This window comes from Phascolarctos cinereus, unplaced genomic scaffold, assembly GCF_003287225.1.
Source record: "Phascolarctos cinereus isolate Bilbo 61053 unplaced genomic scaffold, phaCin_HiC Scaffold_3;HRSCAF=262, whole genome shotgun sequence".
Taxonomy (NCBI): Eukaryota; Metazoa; Chordata; class Mammalia; order Diprotodontia; family Phascolarctidae; genus Phascolarctos; species Phascolarctos cinereus.
In genome coordinates this window covers 66,285,272-66,304,118 of record NW_027555736.1, presented here as the reverse complement: position 1 = coordinate 66,304,118, position 18,847 = coordinate 66,285,272, and the positions used below count along the sequence as shown (strand labels likewise).

Sequence of the window (18,847 nt, the reverse complement as noted above, 5' to 3'; positions counted from 1 at the left end):
CTTGTGGTAATTTTGTTGTATACTTTTCATCAACTTTCAATGTGTTTTAGTCTAGTCTCCCCAACCAAGTTGCAAGTTCCTAGAAGACAAGCACTTCGTCTTATATTTGGCAATTGTGGCATAATGGAAAAACCACTGGAGTTGGGAGAATTAGGTTGGAGTCCTGACTCTGCCATGTAATAACTGCGGGATGTTGAGCAAGTAATTTTACTTCCTTGACCCTCAATTTCCTCCTCCACAAAAGGGGATAATAATACTTGTGCCATCTTGTCCAATCCCTTCATTACACAGATGACACCAAGACTCAGATAGTTTAAGAGACTTGTCTCACATCAACCCAGGCAGTAACATAGCTAGAATTTGGGCTCAAGTGAAGTTAGCTCCAAACCTAGCATTATTTTCTAATGCTGTGAGGAGGGTTTTATAAACCTTAAAGAGACATAAAAATATTCATTTCATTGCTACTGCCTCTTTCCACATGCTCAGAGTCTCCCCTACCCACAGTGGCCTAAACATGGCAGCTATTCAATAAATATTTGTTGACTGCAGTTTTCAGTAAATCAATCAGCAAACATTTATTGTCTGTCTACTTTGTGCCAGTCATCTAATCTGGTACTGAGAATATGAAGAAAAAGCTGAAATAGTACATGTCCTCAAGGAACTTCCGGTCTAAGGGGGTGGGGGAGGGTGACAATAGGTGCATGTAATACAGAATAGACATTAATTCTGGCAAAGGTGTTCTGTGGGTGAGAGGGAAGGGGTGGGGACAGTGAATTAAAACAGCTGGCCACCTGCCCCCACACTGAGAATGGGAAGCACAAGATGTCAGGAAAGCTAACCTCATATAACACAGTTTTCCAGAAACCATCAATGAGCAGAAAAAGGTTTGCTTCAAGGTCACAAGGTAAGACTTTGCTTCCAAGGAAAACTACCAAAGGAATATCTGACATTGAGACACACCCTGGGAACCAGGATTGGAAAAAATCGATATCTCAGTGATTTTCATCATGACAGTGATGATGGCAATGGGCCCCTGCTCCTCCTTTCTCCCTTCCTTCAACATGAAGAGTCCAGTCCCTATCATTTCTGCCCCCCTCTCCAACAATTCATGATGGAGGGGAAAATATTAAATAAATATTTCCCTCATAGCTGGATAATTAGTCCCTTCCCCATCAAACACTCTTCACCGTAATCCTGAATTCTTACCACCCTTTAATAATAACACATTTCTCTAGCACTTTAAGATTTACAAAGCACTTTCCTCAAAACAATCATGTAAGGTAGTTATTGCAATGTTATTATCCCCACTTAACAGATGAGCAAACTAATGCTCTAAAAATTTAAGTGACTTGTCCATGGGTTATCATGTAACTGGTAAGTCACTGGAGTAAGGTTAAATCTCAGGTCTTCTGACTCCCAGGACCATATATGTTTCGAGGTGCCATAGTGCTTCTCTCTGCTCAGCTAAGGTGACACCTCCTCTGCCAAGACCTTCCTGATCCTTTCAATTGTTAATGTTCAAACCTTCTGAAACCACTTCATTTTTTACTTATCTGTGTACACACCACATCCCCAATGTGGACTTTCAGCTCCTTGAGGGCAGTATCAGGAGTTTTTGTTTGTTTGTTTATTTTTGCCTTTGTATCCTCACCACCTAGCATAATACCTGGTACATAGTAGGCACTTTATCAGCATTTGTTGAATTGAATTCCCTTAACTAGTCCATCTTCCTCTGAGACTCTTCATAGTCTGTCAGGCTGTTAGAGGCATTTGACAATTGCTAAAATGTAAGACAGCTTAACTAGGCCAAAAGACCACTGGCTTTTATACCGTATGTCTTTATCCCTTCCCTGAACACACATGTGATTTCTGGTTTAGTGAGGTAAGGTTTGTGAGGAGGAAAATGGTGAAATGCAGACAGTGGAAGCTCTTTCCTAAACTCATCTCTTCCTCAGGCTAATTATGAGCCATTAGGCTTTTTCAATCCCAAGAGTATAAAAGAGAAAAGCACAAATGACAGCTATTACACTGTAACTACCACGTCATCATACTGACCCACAGGGGTGTCCTCAGAAAGGCTGAAAAGGGCCATATTTCCATTCGTGCTGCTGGCTCCATTGTCGAAGAAATAAGGAGCAAAATTCGCCTGGGCTGGAAAACAACAAAACACAAAGGAGTTCTTTGCACTGCAAACCCAGTGGAATTGGCTTTCTCCAACCCAGCTCTGTGTTCTGACCAATTCCTGGGGGAATCCCTTTAGCTCATAATATACTCAGTGACACTAATGAACTTGTATCCCTTTCAGAAAGGAATCTCTAACACCACATCCCTAGAGGGACACCTTGCCCCCATAAGACCTGACAACAAGAACCCTGGAGTTTCACAGTAACTAGGTACTCAGAGAATCCATCGCCCTTAAGTGTTAGAGCTAAAAAGAATGTTAGAGATCTTCTAGTCTGGGAGTTCTTAACCTTTTTTTGTTTGTCATGGATCCCTTTGAGGCAGTCTAGTGAAACCTCTGGACCTCTTCTCAGAAAAATATATTTAAATGAATAAAATAAAATACCCAGATTGGAAAAAAACAATTATATTGAAATATATTGATCAAAATATTAAAAAAAACCCCAAATTCATAGACCCTAAGATCCCATGTTCTAGGTCAACACCCTTATGATACAGATGAGAAAACCAGGTGCAATGATGTTAAAAGTCACACAACAACGTAAAGTAAGTGCTGGGATTAGAACCCAGGTATCCTGATGCCCAGGCTAGCTACCCTTTCCACTAGCCCACACTGCCACTGAAACAGAATTCAAAATACCAAAAGTTCTGTTTCCAGCAAAGCTATTATGACCAGTTCTCACCAATAACACAGACACAGACACTCTAAGGGCATGAACGTCCACAGAAACACAGGCACAGGAATGCGTTGAATACATGTGGCAAAAAAGCCAAGGAAAAGAACCTCTTTTATTGGTAACTGTTTGGAAGTTACATCTACCAAAAGTAGCAGGGAACCAGAAGGAATATAACCACTTACTTGCTGTGAGACATCATTTAAAAAAAAGTAAAAACAAAACAAAGCAAAAGACAGGCATTAGTCATCAAGTTAAGCACAGTCAATAACCCATCTAAAATGAAATCACCCAGATCTGCTCTTTGTGAAAATAAAGCAGAGGTACCCTATTCATGTTGATACTACCAAATTTCCTGGTGCCCCCAGTACCCAATGAGGAAGGATTCCTCCTTCTCCCAGGAGTCCTTTCTGAGAGCCTCGGAAATAGTACTCACCCAAGCAAAGCTGCATCAGTCCAGGACCAAGGGATACAGGGAAGTGCTGGCCATGTTTCATTGCTCTGGAGTCGAGGCTCCTTAGCACTGTTTAGGCAAGGATGGGCCTCTGGAGGGGATGGAAGCTTGTCCTTCAGTGCCCTACCATGGCCAATTGTGAGAGAGGAAAGGAGGGGGGAAAGCAGCAGAGGGCGAGAGGAACAGATGTTAAGATGTTAAGAGGATGACAAGTCTTATTTTCTGAGGAATTTAAAGAAGCTCCTTCCCACAACCTAATTAAGACCAATTACTGTGCAAGGAGCACAGGGACTCATTTCTGAGTGGAGAGAGCTTGGGAGGAATCCACCCCGCTCTCCCAGGGCTAGGTGTGTTTGTGGAGGCTCAGCCTGTCTAATGAATCTGCCAGTCTTCACACCTACTAAGTTGAGCTCAACAGTCAGAAAAGCAAGGTAACAAAGGAGAAGATATCTTTCTTTCCTGGCTCTGCCTTTAGAACACTTTGTTATTTTCACGTGGCTTCAGAGGCTAGAGTTCCCTATAGGCCGGCAGGGAAGAATTTGTTGATGGGTTTGCTGAATAAGGAACTGAATCATTGAAACTACTAGTTTGAAGGGTAGCCATTTGAAATGGGAAAACCACCAGTTATAGTGTGGACTTAAAGGTTTCAGAGTGGAGCTCTCCTGGGTGCTGAAGACCCTGATTCAACTCAACAAGCTATGCTGAAATGTAGCACCTGCTAAGGAGCAGAGCAGGGAGTTAGGAGGGCAATGCTTTGTGTTAGAGTTAAAGAAGAATCCTAGATAAGAATTCTCTTATCTTTTTCCATTGAGCTCCCCTCCCCCCAACAGTTTTGTAGTTACACAGGAGCAAAACCAACAAAACTGGTGGTCAAGATTGAGCTTGTTGTTGTCATTCAGTTGTTTCAGTTGTATCTGACTCTTCATGGCCCCATTTGGCATTTTCTTGGTAAAGATACTGGAATGCTTTGCCATTTCCTTCTCCAGCTTATTTTACAGACGAGAAACAGAGGCAAAAAGGTCTAACTGAATTGTCCAAGGTCACATAGCTAGTAAGTGTTTGAGGCCAGATTTGAACTCAAGAAGATGAGTCTTTCTGACTTCAGGCCTTGCACTCTATTCCATTGCACTACCTAGCTGCCTGTTGTGCCACTTAGCTGCTCCCCCTCCCAAGATTGGTTGGGGGGGTAGCCAAAGGAAGCTTAGGCTTGGACTAAAATAGGGAATAGACCTAATCAAACAACTTTGTTCATCACCCCCTCCCAATCATCCAAACAATTGCCAAAATAATCTTTCTATAATGCAAGTCTAATCATGCCACTTAAATAATCTTTGGTGGCACCCTGGTGCCTCTAAAATAAAATACCCATTCCTCATCTTGACACTTAACATCCTTTACAATCTGGCTTAAACCTGCATTTCCGGGCTCCTTGCATGTTATTCTCTTCCATACCCAGATTCCCAAGTACCTTTCTCTTTTCATGTTCTCATCCTAACTCACATCAGATGCAAGTGAACTTATTCTGGGATCAATGGCTAAAAGTGAGATAGAAAGACAGATAGATATATGGATGATAGATGGAAGGATGGGTGGATGTTAGATGGATGTATGGATGGGTAGAAGATAGATAGATGATACATAAATTGTTAGGCAGGTAGAGATAAAGCATTTACAAAGTCCTTCCTATGTGCCAAGCACTGTACTAAATGCTGTGGATACAAATACAAGAAAACAAGATTGTCCCTTCCTCTCAAGGAGCTTATATTCTAAGAGAACAAAAACATCAAGGTGAGTTGGCAAGGGAAGGGTGAGAGGAGTGTACTCAAGATTGCTGGTGAGGAGGTGGATTAGTCCAGAGAGTGAGCTAAGCTGGGAGGAAAGTAAGTCTGTTTGAAATGTCAAATCAGGTCAGGTATTCACCAATCAAGGGAGCAGGCCCTGGGGTAGAAGCATGTTGGTATGAGCAAGGCTACTGGTGAGGAGGTGGAGTACTCCAGAGAGTGAGGTGAGTTGGGAGTAAGGCAGATTTCAGCTCAGCATAAGAAATTATTAGAGACATCTCCAAATGGAATGGTCTACTTGTTAAAGTTGTGAGTTCCCTATCATTGGAAGCTTATAGGGTCATAAGGTTAAGAGTTGAGGGTACCCTAGAGGTCATCTAGTCCAATCTCATCATTTTACAGATGAAGCCACGAACCCAAGAATCATGAAGTGACTTACCCAAGGCCAGAAGAGCAGTAAGCCCCTGCTCCCACTCTACACTCTCCCTACAGTACCATGAATATTTAAGTAGAAGATGATAACCAAGTGAGCTGAAGAGTGGTTTGAGAAATTGGACTGGAGTGTCCCTTCCAAATCTTTGATTATGTGCTGCAAGGCCCTTTTTTGTCTTAGTGGAGTCAACTGGGGATAGGGGCAAACAAGATCCCTTTAATTTGCTGCCTTTGAGACAGTGCAGCCAAAGCAAGCCCAGGGCATAAACTGCTGAAGTTTCACCTAACTTCATGTGACACCAAAATTCTCCAGGCCTTTTGTAGTACCAGATTTGTAGGCAGATTTTTTTTCTGTTTTCTTATGTAAAGCGTTATTCTTTTGAACACCTATATTTAAAGACAATTTAAGTAAACCGCTCCCCTGGGGAAAGGAGAAAAGACAGGTTGATGCAAACATCTAAGAAGATGGGGAAGTGAGAGGAATAGGTAGGCCCATAAAAGGGTATGAAATATTTATTGGCCTCAGGATATATCTGTTATCTTAGCTCAACCAGTGATCAGGAAGTCAGAGGAATCCTAGAAATAGGAACTTAATAGGGGAGGCAGGGTATGGAGTGCTGAGATGGAGGTAGGTAGCGGTGGAAAGTTTTCAACTGTAGAGAAATTTAGTTTGGAAAGACCCATGTTGTGAGGAGCATGGTGAGGTCAGATACAGGAAAGATAATAAAATGTCTTAGTCCTCTTGGATTCTTAGCCCTCTTGGGGCAGGTAAGCCTGGAGTCAAAAGGACTTGAGTTCAAATCCAGCCTCAGACACTTGCTAGTTACGTGACCTAATGCAAGTCACTTAACCCTATTTGTTTCAGTTTCCTCATCTGTAAAATGAGCTAGAGAAGGAAATAGCAAAATCCTCTAATATCTTTGCCAAGAAAACCCCAAATGGGCTCAATGAAGAGTCATACATGACTGAAGAACAAAAGTCCTTTTGGACCTGGGCCACATGAATTCTAGAGAGGGCTGCGGATAGACAGTAGCTGGAAAAGCTCAAATGTCACCTAAAGAATGGAACCAGGAACTGCATTTGACATCAATTTACTTCTGGAAAACTAACTAGAACAAAGAAGATAGGTCAAAACTGAGGTGGAGAAGTTCCTTCAATCAGTCATTGGAACCTCCAGGAAGTTGGAGGATGGCAGCAGAGGATCCCTGAAGCCCAGAGGAGGAATCTTTGGAGACCAGGTTGGAGAAAGGGTCTTAGAGTAAGGATGAATTGAGTTCAAATCCTGCCTCAGACATTCATTTGGCTCTGTGATCCCAGGCATGTCATTTAATCTCTCAACCTCAAGTCTATATAATAATAGTAGCACCTAATTCAGAGGGTTGTTAGGATCAAATGATATGCTACATGTAAAACACTTTTGTGAATCTTAAAGTGTTATCAGATGGTGGCTATTTTAAGAGTAATACTATTTTTCACTCAAAAAGACACTGAAGGCAGAACTTCAAATAAACCTAGAGCCATCCATACTGAAGGTGAAAAGGGCAGCTTTTGAGTCCTTGTTGGATGGCCTGAAGCCTAGGGGAGGACTTATTGGGGGACCTCCTACAGGAAAGTGCCTGCTGGAAGCCCGGCTCCTATACACTAGATGTTAGGTAGCCTGAGTTGTGACTGCCTGCAGCTATTGGTCTAGGGAAGGGGATCTGGATCAAGCTTAGCAGGTATAATTCAGATAGGCAGCATTTACATCTGATTTCTGTTTCACTATCTCTTTCTCCCATACCTATACATGTTGTACATGAGCTCACCACGACCTCACACAGTATGTCCTAGACTGACACGAACAACCCTAAACACCTGAATACAGTACAATGATGACAAATGGAGAGGAGACCCAAGATAACTAGTTCTCATAGAGTGTGCCGTGAATTTTGGCCAGGTTTGCTATGGATTACATAGAATTTACACTTCCAATTGTTTATGTTTTCCTGAGATGCCTGACTCGGGAGCAGTGTCTCATCAATTATCATTTGCTGTGAAAAAAAGGTTGAAATCTCTACTGAAACCATTGTCATAGCTGCTAGCCTGAACTATGCCTCTTTGCCTCTATAAATCTTATCTCTACCACTCATTCCAATGGTTCCTTGAATACTTTTACCACCACATTTTCTTACTAACAAAGCCAATTTCCGCCTACCGCCAATCTACTCAGACAATAGTACCCTTCCTACTAGCTGGCATTTCCAAATGCCCCAATGGAGACGCTGGCATTATCAGCTTACAGAATCATAGCCTGGGAGCAACCTTACAGATCATCTTCTTCAATGGTTCTCAAAATGTGGTTCAGAGACCCCCAGGGATCTTGAGACTCTTTCAGGGACGCCTGAAGGTCAAAATGATTTTCATAACAATACAAAGATATTTTAATTTTGAATACAGTAAATATTGCTAGACATAACCCACATGAACAAAAATTATTTTATTTTTGGAAGGAGTTGTTTTGTATTTCTGTGGATCCTCAACAATTCTTTAAGAGTATAAAGGGGTCCTGAGACAAAAATGAGAAACACTAATCTAACCCAACCTGCTAATTTCATAGATAAGGAATCTGAGGCTCAGAAGGGGAAAATGCCCTGCCCATAGTAGGTAAGTGGCATAATCACAGCTTGAACCCAAGTCTTCTGATTCTAAAGTCTACTGCTTTTTCTCTTATTTTTGAGCTCAACTTTTTTTTGGCAGCAGCACTAGAGGCATCCAAGAGGAATCTGTATCCTGTTTCTCTTTTTTCCTTCTGTGCTGACAATGAGAGCTGAGGGTGGGGAAGTAGATTCTAGAAGAGATGAAACACCTACTTAACATCATCAGCCTAGTCAAACAGAATCTATTTCAGCTAGAAGCCCTAAGATGAGATCTTAACATTCAGACAAGAAAAGAATAAGTTTGATGACTCTGGGGAATGAGATCAGGAAAACAAATGGTGGGAAATCAAGGGAGGCAAAATCTTAAATCAGGGGTTCTTGTCCTGGAGTCATAACTTGAAAGGGGAAGAAATGACATCTTCATTTCAATATGATTGGTTTCCTTTGTAATCTGTTGTATTTTTACTTTATGCACATATATGTGTATATATATGTATGTATGTATGTATGTATGTATTCTGAAAAGGAGTCCATTGCTGCTAAAGGGGTTCATGACACAAAAAAGAACTCCTGTTCTAGATCCTAGCACATTTATTTAGAAGACCAGGGTTAGCTACCAAAACTCTTTGCTCCTATTTTATTATAAGAATGTTTTTTTTCCTTGAAAAGTTTATGTCTAAACCTGAATATTCTCTAATGGTTTTGAATCTCTGAGTGTGCTAGGAATAAATTAAAACATGAAACCCCAAATTGATGCATTTCTTTGGCTCAAGAACAGCTCCCAGTAGTATATGCAATCCAGTTCAATTCAGTCAACACTCATTAAGTGCTTTCATTTTGAAAAATAAATATTTTGATTGAACATGTATAACCTATATCAAACTGCTTACTGTCTCAGGGAATGGGGAGGCAAGGAAGGGAAAGAAAAAATTTGGAACTCAAATTTTTTAAAAAATGAATGTTAAAATTGTCTTTATGTGTAACTGGGGAAAAATAAAATATTATTTTAATCTTTAAAAAACAAGGTAAAAATAAATATTTATTTTTTTCAATTATTAAGCATTTATTTTTCTTCCCTTTCACTTATCTTTACTCACTGAAAAACAAGAAAAAGCAAGAAAAAGTAATATATTACCTCTGTATCATATAAGTATAGTCAAACGAACTTAACTCCCCAGTTGACCATATCCAAAAGTGTGTTTCTTATTCTGCATATTATTCCATCATTTCTCTTTCATGAGGTAGGCAGCCTTCTTCATCACTTCTCTGGAAGGAATTGTTACATTGATTAGAATTGATTAGAATTCTTATGTTTTTCAGAATTTTTAAAAACAACATCAATGTTATAGTATACATTATTTTCCCAATTTCTTTCATCAGTTCTTAAAAATATTCTGAGGTCTCTCTGAAGCTATCTTTTCTTAATTTCTTACAGCACATTAGTATTTCATAACATTCATATGACATAATTTGTTCAGCCATTTCTCATTTGATAGGCATAGCCTTAGTCTCCAGATCTTCATCACTGTAAAAAGAACTGCTTTAAATATTTTTTGCATACAGAGGACCTTTTCCTCTTTGTTTCATCTCTTTGGGGCATAGGCCTAATAGTGATATTACTGGGTCAAAGGGCACACACAATTTAATGACTTTGGGGGCGTAATTTCAAATTGATTTTCACAACAACTGGACTAATTTATAACTCTATCAGCAGGGCTTCAATATGCCTTTGTTTCTATTTTAAGCCCTGTAAAGGAGGTGGTTATGTGGTAGTGACAAAAGTGCTAGATTTACAATCATATGGGACTGTATTAAAATCCCAGTTCAGCCTATATAATCTGGAGAAATTCAGTTACCCTTTCTGGACCTTAGTCAACCAATTATCCAATCAACAGTATTTACTGACCACTTATTTACTGCTCCTAGAATAGACACAACTGATTATGTCAGTTTCTTTACCTTTGTAAATTCTTACATAGAATTCATCTAAATCTTTTGCTCTGTGTTTAACTCCTTTGGATTTTGTTTGGTCCTGAATGTTGACAAGCATAAAAACATTTCCTTACATTTGTATCGTGTTTTATAGTTTCCAAATTGCTTTCATGGGAGGTTGAGTGGTGCAGTAAAGAGGCCCTTTAGAGTCAGAGACTCTGTCTTTGAATCCCGTGTGACCTCAGGTAAATATTTTAACCTCTTGGCTCCATCTATATAATATGGGGTTTGGCCTCAATAACCTTTAAGGTCCCTTCCAGTTCTAAATCTATCATGTTGTGTTATTTCATTTAAAGCCTTGTTACAAGCCCAAGAAATAGGCATATTATCATGATATGAATCAATTGACCATCCCTGTGACTCCCCAAACCAAAAATCCCTTCCCTGGTCACCCTCATCAGAATGTGAATTCTCTCAGGGCAAGGACTATCTTAGTTTTGTATTTGTGTTTGTATCCCCATCATTTAGCAAAGTGCCTGGAACATAGTGAGAGATTAATAAATGCTCATTCACTCATTCTTTCATAAGAAGATGAATTTGGACCTACATCTCTTTATTTGGAACCAGGGGCTCTTTTCATTTCCTAGATCACTTTATCTGTATGCTCAGATTTCTCTTTATCAGGTGAAGATGAATGATCCCAATTCTCTTAAATTTACTTTCTATTGTACAGTTGAAGGCAGTCTAGGCCACTAGATTTTTAATTATAAAAATTATAATATATAATTTTATTATAAGATATACAACATTATATTATATAGTTCTAACATATATTTCTAATATTTTCTAAAATATATAACCCCTATGTATTGTAAGGATTTATCCCTAGTCCCCAGGGAGATCACTGTGGCTGATTGGGGTTCTGCGCCATTTATGTCAAACTTTAAATATGACAACGCCCAGCCACTGGAGCTCAAGCTGAGTTTATCAGTGAGCCAGATGCAAAAAGGGTCTGTCTGCAACTTGAGAAATCTCATTTGCTCTTGCCAGCACATCTCCTAGCACCCTCAGAGTGTGAATTGCTTAGGCAGTACTCCAGATCTCACACCTGCAATGGGAAGTGATGAAGTCTGGGAGGTGTGACAAACACCACTTCTGTCCTTGGGGCCCTTCTTCCTCCATCCAGGAGATACAATCTCAGTTCATTTCCAGGTCATATTGTAACTGTTTTTAGTCTGATGAATTTCTGACAGTGGGGCTGGCTGTGTAATAAATGAAAATTATAGTGTAAGCTGCAAGACCTTTCTGGAGCCTTCCTAGTTCAATCTGATAATAACTCAGACATAAGTATATACATTCATTGGTGGTACACACACACACACACACACACACACACACAAATATCAGCTGCTTTTAAAATAGGTCAGCAGTGGCCAGGCCCTCTTTGTCACTTTACTTATATATTCAAGTATGGGCCAAGATATGGATGGAGAGGGTTCACTCTAAATTGGCATTCTGTGTTCCAGAGCCAACCCTTACTTCCTCATTGGTCATTCAGAGATTTTACCTGTAAGGGGTGGAGGGTGTGGAGCAGCTGATGCAGAAGGGGCAGGTTGGTAGGATTTATGCTTCTAGGGGGCAATTTGAATCAGACAAAGTACTTCAATCCCCCTATCTTCAGCATTTCACTTAGTTTTTTTTTCTTTTAAAAATGTTTATTGATATCTTTTATTTTTACATTGCCCACATTCCTCTCAGAATCCCTTCCCAGAAAGCCAAACTATGTAACAAAGAACATTTTTTAAAAAGAGAGAAAAATTAGCAAGATCAATCAATAAAGTAAACTAATATTTATTAAGCTCCTTTATGTTCCAGGATCTTTGTTAATCACTGGGGATATAAAGAAAGGCAAAAAAACAGTTTCTACTCTCAAAGAGCTCACAGTCCAGTGGGGGAGACATGATGTAAACAACTTTGTGCAAATTAAGCTATGTACAGGAAAAATTGGAGAGTAATCATAGAGGTATCAAGATTAAGAAGGACTGGGAAAGGCTTCTTGCAATTGCTGTAGTTTTGGCTGAAACTTGAAGGAAGCCAGGAGGCCAAGGTGAGGAAGGAAGAGGTTCTGGGCATGGGAGATAGCCAGTGAAAATACTAGGAGTTGAGAAATGGAATTTTTTTTTTATGATTTTGTACCACCATTCGCTTTTTAAAAAATTTTTTAATTTTTTGGTTAGAGAAAGGGGTTAAGTGACTTGCCCAGGGTCACACAGCTAGTTAGTGTTATGTGTCTGAGGCTGGATTTGAACTCAGATCCTCCTGACTCCAGGGCCAGTGCTCTATCCACTGCACCACCTAGCTGCCCCTTGTCGTTCACTTTTGATTGTTTTGTGGTTATTCTTTCCATTTATATATTGCAGTCTTTGTATGCATTGTTTTCATGACTCTGCTTACTTCACTCTGCACCCATTCATGTTGTCTTTCCATCTTTCTCTGTATAACACTGACTACTCTGGCCCTCACTGCTAAAGGCAAGGTTGGTTATGTTTCACCCCTCACCCAGTGTTCTCTGTCATCCTTAAGGTAGGTCCAGCCCCTCTGCAAATGGTTTCAGCTCCCATTAGAGGTATTCCCCAAGGATAGGGGATGAGTTCTCTACAATCCAGTTCCATTTAACTACCAACAGATGGATTCACCTTGTCAAAAGAATATCTGCTTCAAAAGGTATAATGACACATATTTAAACAGCTTAGCTCAATTCTTACTAGTCCCAATTTCAAGTCCAAAATCTCACTTTGGGCTCAAGGCTTGGGGATCCTGACTTCTCCACGCCAAGCTACGTAGTGGCAACGTTCCACCTGCAATCCTAGATTCAAGGTTTCTATGATTCTAACTGTTGGGTCCAATGTAGATCCAGTAGGGGATGCTAGTCCTACCTATATATCTTAGATACCAAACCCTTACCTGAGAAATTTGCTAGAAATATTTTTTTCCCCTTTTGGCCACTTCCCTTCTTAACCCAGGTGCTTTAGTTTGGTTTGTACAGTTTTTCATTTCATGTAATCAAAACTATCACTTTTATCTTTTGTTAACTATTTCTATCCCTTGTTTGGCTAAGAATTCATCTTCTACTCATATGATCTATTTCTTTTCTAAATTCTTAGAGCGTAATGTTTAACATTCAGGTTGTACGTCAATTTTGAATTCATTGCAGAATATGATGTAAGATATTGTTCTAAGTTTAGTTTCTCCCAGACTGGTTTTCAGTTTGCTCAACAATTCTTTTTTTGTTTGTTTGTTTGTCTAAATCAAATCCATTTTTAAATTAGCAAAATATATATTTTTCTCCCTCTCACTTCTCCTTCCCACAATCCCTAAGGAAAAAAAAAAAGAAAAGCCAAACCTTTGTAACAAACATGCATAGTCAAGCAAAACAAATTCCCACAGTGGCCCTTTCCAATAAATCTATGTCTCAATTTGTACTTCGAGTTCTGTAGTGACTTCTCTGTCTGGAGGTAACATGTTTTATCACTTCCCTCCATTTTTTTTTTTATTAAGCAGGGAGTTCTTTTCTAAGTAATTTATGTTTTCAAGTCTAGTGAACACTAGGCTATGAAATTGTATTATTTTTTATTCTCCCTTGCTTAGTCTATTTCAGTGTCATACTTTTCCATTTTTGTTAACCAATGTCACACAATTAACAAAATTTTGTTAATTGCTGCTTAATAATATAGTTTGAGATCTAGAAGTACTATTCCTCCTTCATCCTTTCTTTTCTTCATTATTTCTTTTGCTAGTCTAGATCTTTTGTTTCTCCAAATGAATATTATCATTTTGTTGAGATTTATAAAACATCTCTTTGGTAGTTTCATTGGTAAAGCATTAAACTATAAACTAACTTTGGTAGTATTATTATTTTTATTATTTTGGCATGGTTTAGCCATGAGCATTGATTACTCCTCTAAGTTTTTAAGTTGTCTGTGTAATTCTTGATAATGTCTTTCCATAAATCTTTCATAGAGGATCTATTCAGTGTACGGGAAATTTTCATCTATCTCTTTTAATTTTTCATAGATTCCAGTGAAATTTGTAGTCAGGGTAGTAGGAGATAAAGCTGGAAATATAAACTAAGGAGTTTTTGCTTTATCCTGTAGGCAATGAGGAACCACCAAAGATTTTCAAATTGCAGATTAATATGATTGCAGCTAATTCAGTGAAACATCAATCCCTTCTTTCCCATTACTTTGAAGAACTGGATCAAGAGGTAGTCACACCCATATCATCTGTGGTTTTATGATATTTTGGGTTCAGGGAGAAATTAATATATGGATAGGAGGCAAATGAAACCATATTTGATGGCAATGTGCAAGAATGTTAATTAAGCAATAAAGCATTGAATCGGTCAGGGTTTTTCTCTTCAGATTATCTTGGTTTGGATTGAATTGGATAACTTGAGATGAGCTATGTGTTTAATTGATTGGAAAAGATCAAAGCTGTGGTTGGGCACAATAGACTATAAAATGCATTTTGTGCCAGATGGGGTGAAAACATGACATGTGGTCCGGAAGTAGGCCTGAACTGGAAAAAGTTAGGACATTTTGAATTCAACAAGATCTCAGATCTCAAATCTGATTCCTTTGACTTGATAAAGCCTTATGACTTAACATCTAGAAGGAGCGTATTAAATTACAAGAATTTTTTTTAACAAATATTCTGGGATTTACATTTAATGATAATGATTGTGATGACAGCTGACACTTATAGAGCACTGACTGTGTGCCAAGCACTGTGCTAAGCACTTTACAATTATTATTCCATTTGATCCTCAAAACAACTCTGGGAAGTAAGTGCTATTATTATCCCCATTTTATAGCTAGGGAAACAGGGCAAACAGAGGTTAGTCCAGGTTTATACAGCTAGTAAGTATCTGAGGCCAGATTTGAACTGAGGTCTTCCTGACCCCAGGTCTGGTGTTCTATCCACCACAGCACCTAACTTCCTATAAGCAGTTCATCTGATCATAGAGGCCAATTTCCTCATTTTACAGTTGAGGAAACCAAGTCACACAGCCAGTAAGTGTCCAAGGGGGAATTTGAACCCAGGTTTTCTTGATTCTGTCATCTATGCCATTTCACTGTTGCCTCTTACAAAGTAATCACCTTGGAAGACCAAATACTTACTCCAAAAACACTGTCAACGTTCAAAAATGTTTTGGAACTCCTCTTACAGTTAACCAGAGCTGAGCCTGGTGTGCAGAGCTACTTCCTTGCTCCCAGGTCTATTCATTGTTGGGCTGGATCCCCCAGGTCAGGTCTTAGGGCTGTCCATACCACCATGGTCAAGCCTTTGGTTTGGCTTTAGGAAAACTGATATGGACTCCAATTCCTGAACCCCTGGTAGCTCGCTATTCTGACACCTCAAAGCTCACCAGGTCTCCTAAAATCAGGAAGGAATTGACACAGCAGTGACAGACAAACAGCCACACCATGCTCATGGCTATGTGTTGGTGTGGGTGGGGGAAGAGTTGGCTGCTGGCTCTATCTCTTCCCTCCTGGAGGCTTACAGAAATCTTTGTCTCAGTCACCACCAAGAAAGAGAGACTGATCTGGCCAGTCAGTGAGTGCCTTTTGTAGATGTACTTGGTTCTGGCTCAGTGGCCTATCAAAAGGTATTCCTCCGTAAGTGAGTAATCACACAGGAAACAGTTCCAGAATACCTTCAAATGCACTGAAGTGGAGAGCTCCCCTTCCCTTCCCAACCTCTACAACATCAGGTACTTTTGGAAGCAGTCTCACCAAATGCTTATACTCTCATAATTTGGCCCTCATTGGATAGTTCCCCGTAACATAAAAAGCTTCAAACGCTTGGTTGTCTTCATTCCAATTGGGGTTGGAGGTAGGGCTAGTGATAAGATTATCATTATGAAAATAAAAAGAAGAAAAAAGTAATAAAGAGGATCATTGAGGCGTTTAAAATGTACAGAAGAGAACAGAAGGAAGGTCAGCAGGAAACAGACTAGCTGGACTGCTTCAAAAATAAAATGTTAAATTTATTATATACTTACAAAGAAAAGCAAGCTGTATGTAATATAGATTCAGAACTTCATCTACAATCTTTCCCTCCCCTTCTTTTTTATATAGGGATATACTTGTCTTGTATTGTATTCGTTAATAATTTAAAAAAAAACCCTAAAAGGCTACAGCTCCCTCTGTCAATCTCATTATAAAATCTGTACAGCCCTTAACAACTTCAGTATGCTCTAAATTGGGTTATGGTTAAGAAAGGTCCCATTGCTTGAGTTGTAGATATGAGAGTCCTTGCATTTCCCAGAACTGGAGCAGCAATGATTGGTGTCCCAGTAGGCGGAAATACATGTCCCTTTGTATTCTTTGTGTGAGACCACTGCTGGTTCATATGCTAATGAGTAACTCTATATAGTGCCCCAAAAGTCTTAGCACAGTTTGAAATTTAATGGCTTAAAAAGCAAGAGCTCCTGTTGTCCCATTTCCTCACCCGTATTGATTCATAACCCTCCCTTTGGTTTGGGTAACTTCAAAGAAGCTCCTAAGTCTGGGCTGGGCCTCTGGGCCACTTTTGTAACATCAAATCACTCCAAAGGTTAAGGCGGTAACCAGACAAGTGAAGAACGACTACTACAGATACAACAGGAGGAGCTCATCCCTGCTTTTTATTCAAAATGAGCCCCCACAACCCCCAACCCCAAACAGCTATGGTCATTCATAATCCTCCCTCCTGGAAGGTTTCTCACATCCAGTCTTTTATTTCTTTTATGTCCTCTTCAACTTCCAATATCTTTTAGTATCTGGCTTCACAGCCAATGAAATATATATACTGACTAGAATGTCATAAATATTTACTGTCAGCTGCCTAGCAATTCTGTAGTTTTATTTAGTTTGCCTTGTGGGATTATAAGGAAATGCTTTTCCTCCTAGTATTTGATTTTGCAAACTTGGGCAGTGCAGGAGGGAGGAATGGAGCAGCAAGGCAGGGGAATCTTCTGTCATTAGAAATTTCCAGTTATACCTCTTGTGAGAGAATTTGTCTTTTGGAGGTGGGAGAATGGGGAGGGCTGATCTGGATTTGTGATTTCATGGTGTGGGGGAACTCTGCTCACCTTTGCAGAGATCACTCTCCTGTAACTTTTAGTCTTCGTGAGTTGCCTGGGGTACTGAGAAATATGATTTGTCCATTGTTACTAGTGTGTGTCAAAAGAAGGATTTGAACATGGGTCTTTCTCATTTCAAAGTCAGCCCTCTATCCACTAAGTCACACTGCCTCTCATTTGAGATCATAGAATTTCAGGGAAAGAGATCATCTAAACTCTACTTTCATTTAAAGAAACTGAGGTCCAGAGAAGCTCCATAATCAGGGGCCAGTTTTAATGATAGAGACATAGACAATCCAGTTCTTTCCCCCCCACTACTGGAAGCCATATTACCTTCCCATATTTGTACTCTTAAGAGTACTCTAATCCAATTTAGTGCTAGAGTGGAGCAAAATAGGCAAGCATGTTAAATGACACTGCATGTCTTTTAGAAGGTAGATGAAGTACTATATATTAAAGTTGCATCGTGTAGTAAATGAAAAAACAACTTTGGAATCTGGATTCAATTCCTGCCTTTGATGCATATTCTCCATCTAACCACTGGGAAAACCACCTAATTTCTCAGTGTCCCAGGCAACTCCCTGAGAGTATGCATTAAAAAAGGAGTTGATAATCTGCTGCCTGTGAAGGTGGAATTCCCTCTACCACTGAAATCACAGGCCTGAACCTACCCCAAAATGTGGTGGTGGGAGTCATTGCAAATGCCCTGGACAAACATTCCCAGGAGTCAGCAAGATGGCAGGTCTGGAAGTCCAAATTTAATGTGCTTTGACAGGATCTGATAAGGAGGAAGATTTAGTGGGAAATAAGTACATTAAGGACAGAACCATCTGTCCACTCAAAGGAAATACAACACACTGTTGTATATATCAGTGCTGTCAAACTCAGATAGAAACAGGGTCCACTAAACCATACCTAAGGATCCTCACTGGCTACGTATTGAATCAGAAAACCATATATTAACAATATTTATGTTCTACTGTATTTTTATTTATTTGTTAAATACTTCCCAATGACATTTTAATCTGGTTCTGACAGCACTCAGTGTGGGCCATTGTTTTTCCTTCCACCAGGAAACCCCTTCCCTGGGTATTTAATAACTTTGTGAATTGATTAGCTCACATATATTGGCTGTTCTTGGAAGGTAGATTGGAGGAGGTAAGAGTTGAGATTGGAGTCCAATTCTTTGGTCAGGCTATCTCCACCGGACCCAGCACTGACTCCTTCCTCCTCCTCATTCCTTCTTTCTCCACTTCTCTTCTCTCTCCTCTAGCCTTCTCTTCCTTTTCCCTTTCTTTCCTCTCTGCCTAACTCTCCTTTCCCTTATTCTGCAGGATAGAAATCTGCAGGAGACCTTTCCTAGCTCCTCCAGCTTCTAGTGGCCTCCCCTCTACCATCCATCTACTCTCTCTATACGCTTACTTATATGTTGCCTCTTCTGTTAAATTACCAGTTCCTTTTGGGAAGGGACTGTTTTTAACTTTTCTCTGTATCCCCAGTGTTTGTATAGTACCTGACACACAGCAAACTCTTAATAAATGCTTTTGATTAATTTATTGACTGGAAAACATCTTTATTATTCAGCAATATAGTAGGACATAAAGATGAAGTTTACATTGACAGTTATTGGA

General features: G+C 39.6%; 1 protein-coding gene across 1 annotated transcript in view; it reads right to left on the bottom strand.

Annotated features, from left to right (window-relative positions):
- CDHR1 (cadherin related family member 1) overlaps positions 1-3,419 on the bottom strand; it is a 51,803-nt gene extending 48,384 nt beyond the window's left edge. The window contains exons 1-2 of the mRNA XM_020996747.2: positions 3,292-3,419; positions 2,056-2,151 (exon numbers count right to left, since the gene is read on the bottom strand). Coding sequence (XP_020852406.1) covers positions 2,056-2,151; positions 3,292-3,352 — 157 coding nt within the window. The 5' untranslated portion in view covers positions 3,353-3,419. The remainder of the gene's footprint in view (positions 1-2,055; positions 2,152-3,291) is intronic.
- Positions 3,420-18,847: the final 15,428 nt, after the last annotated feature.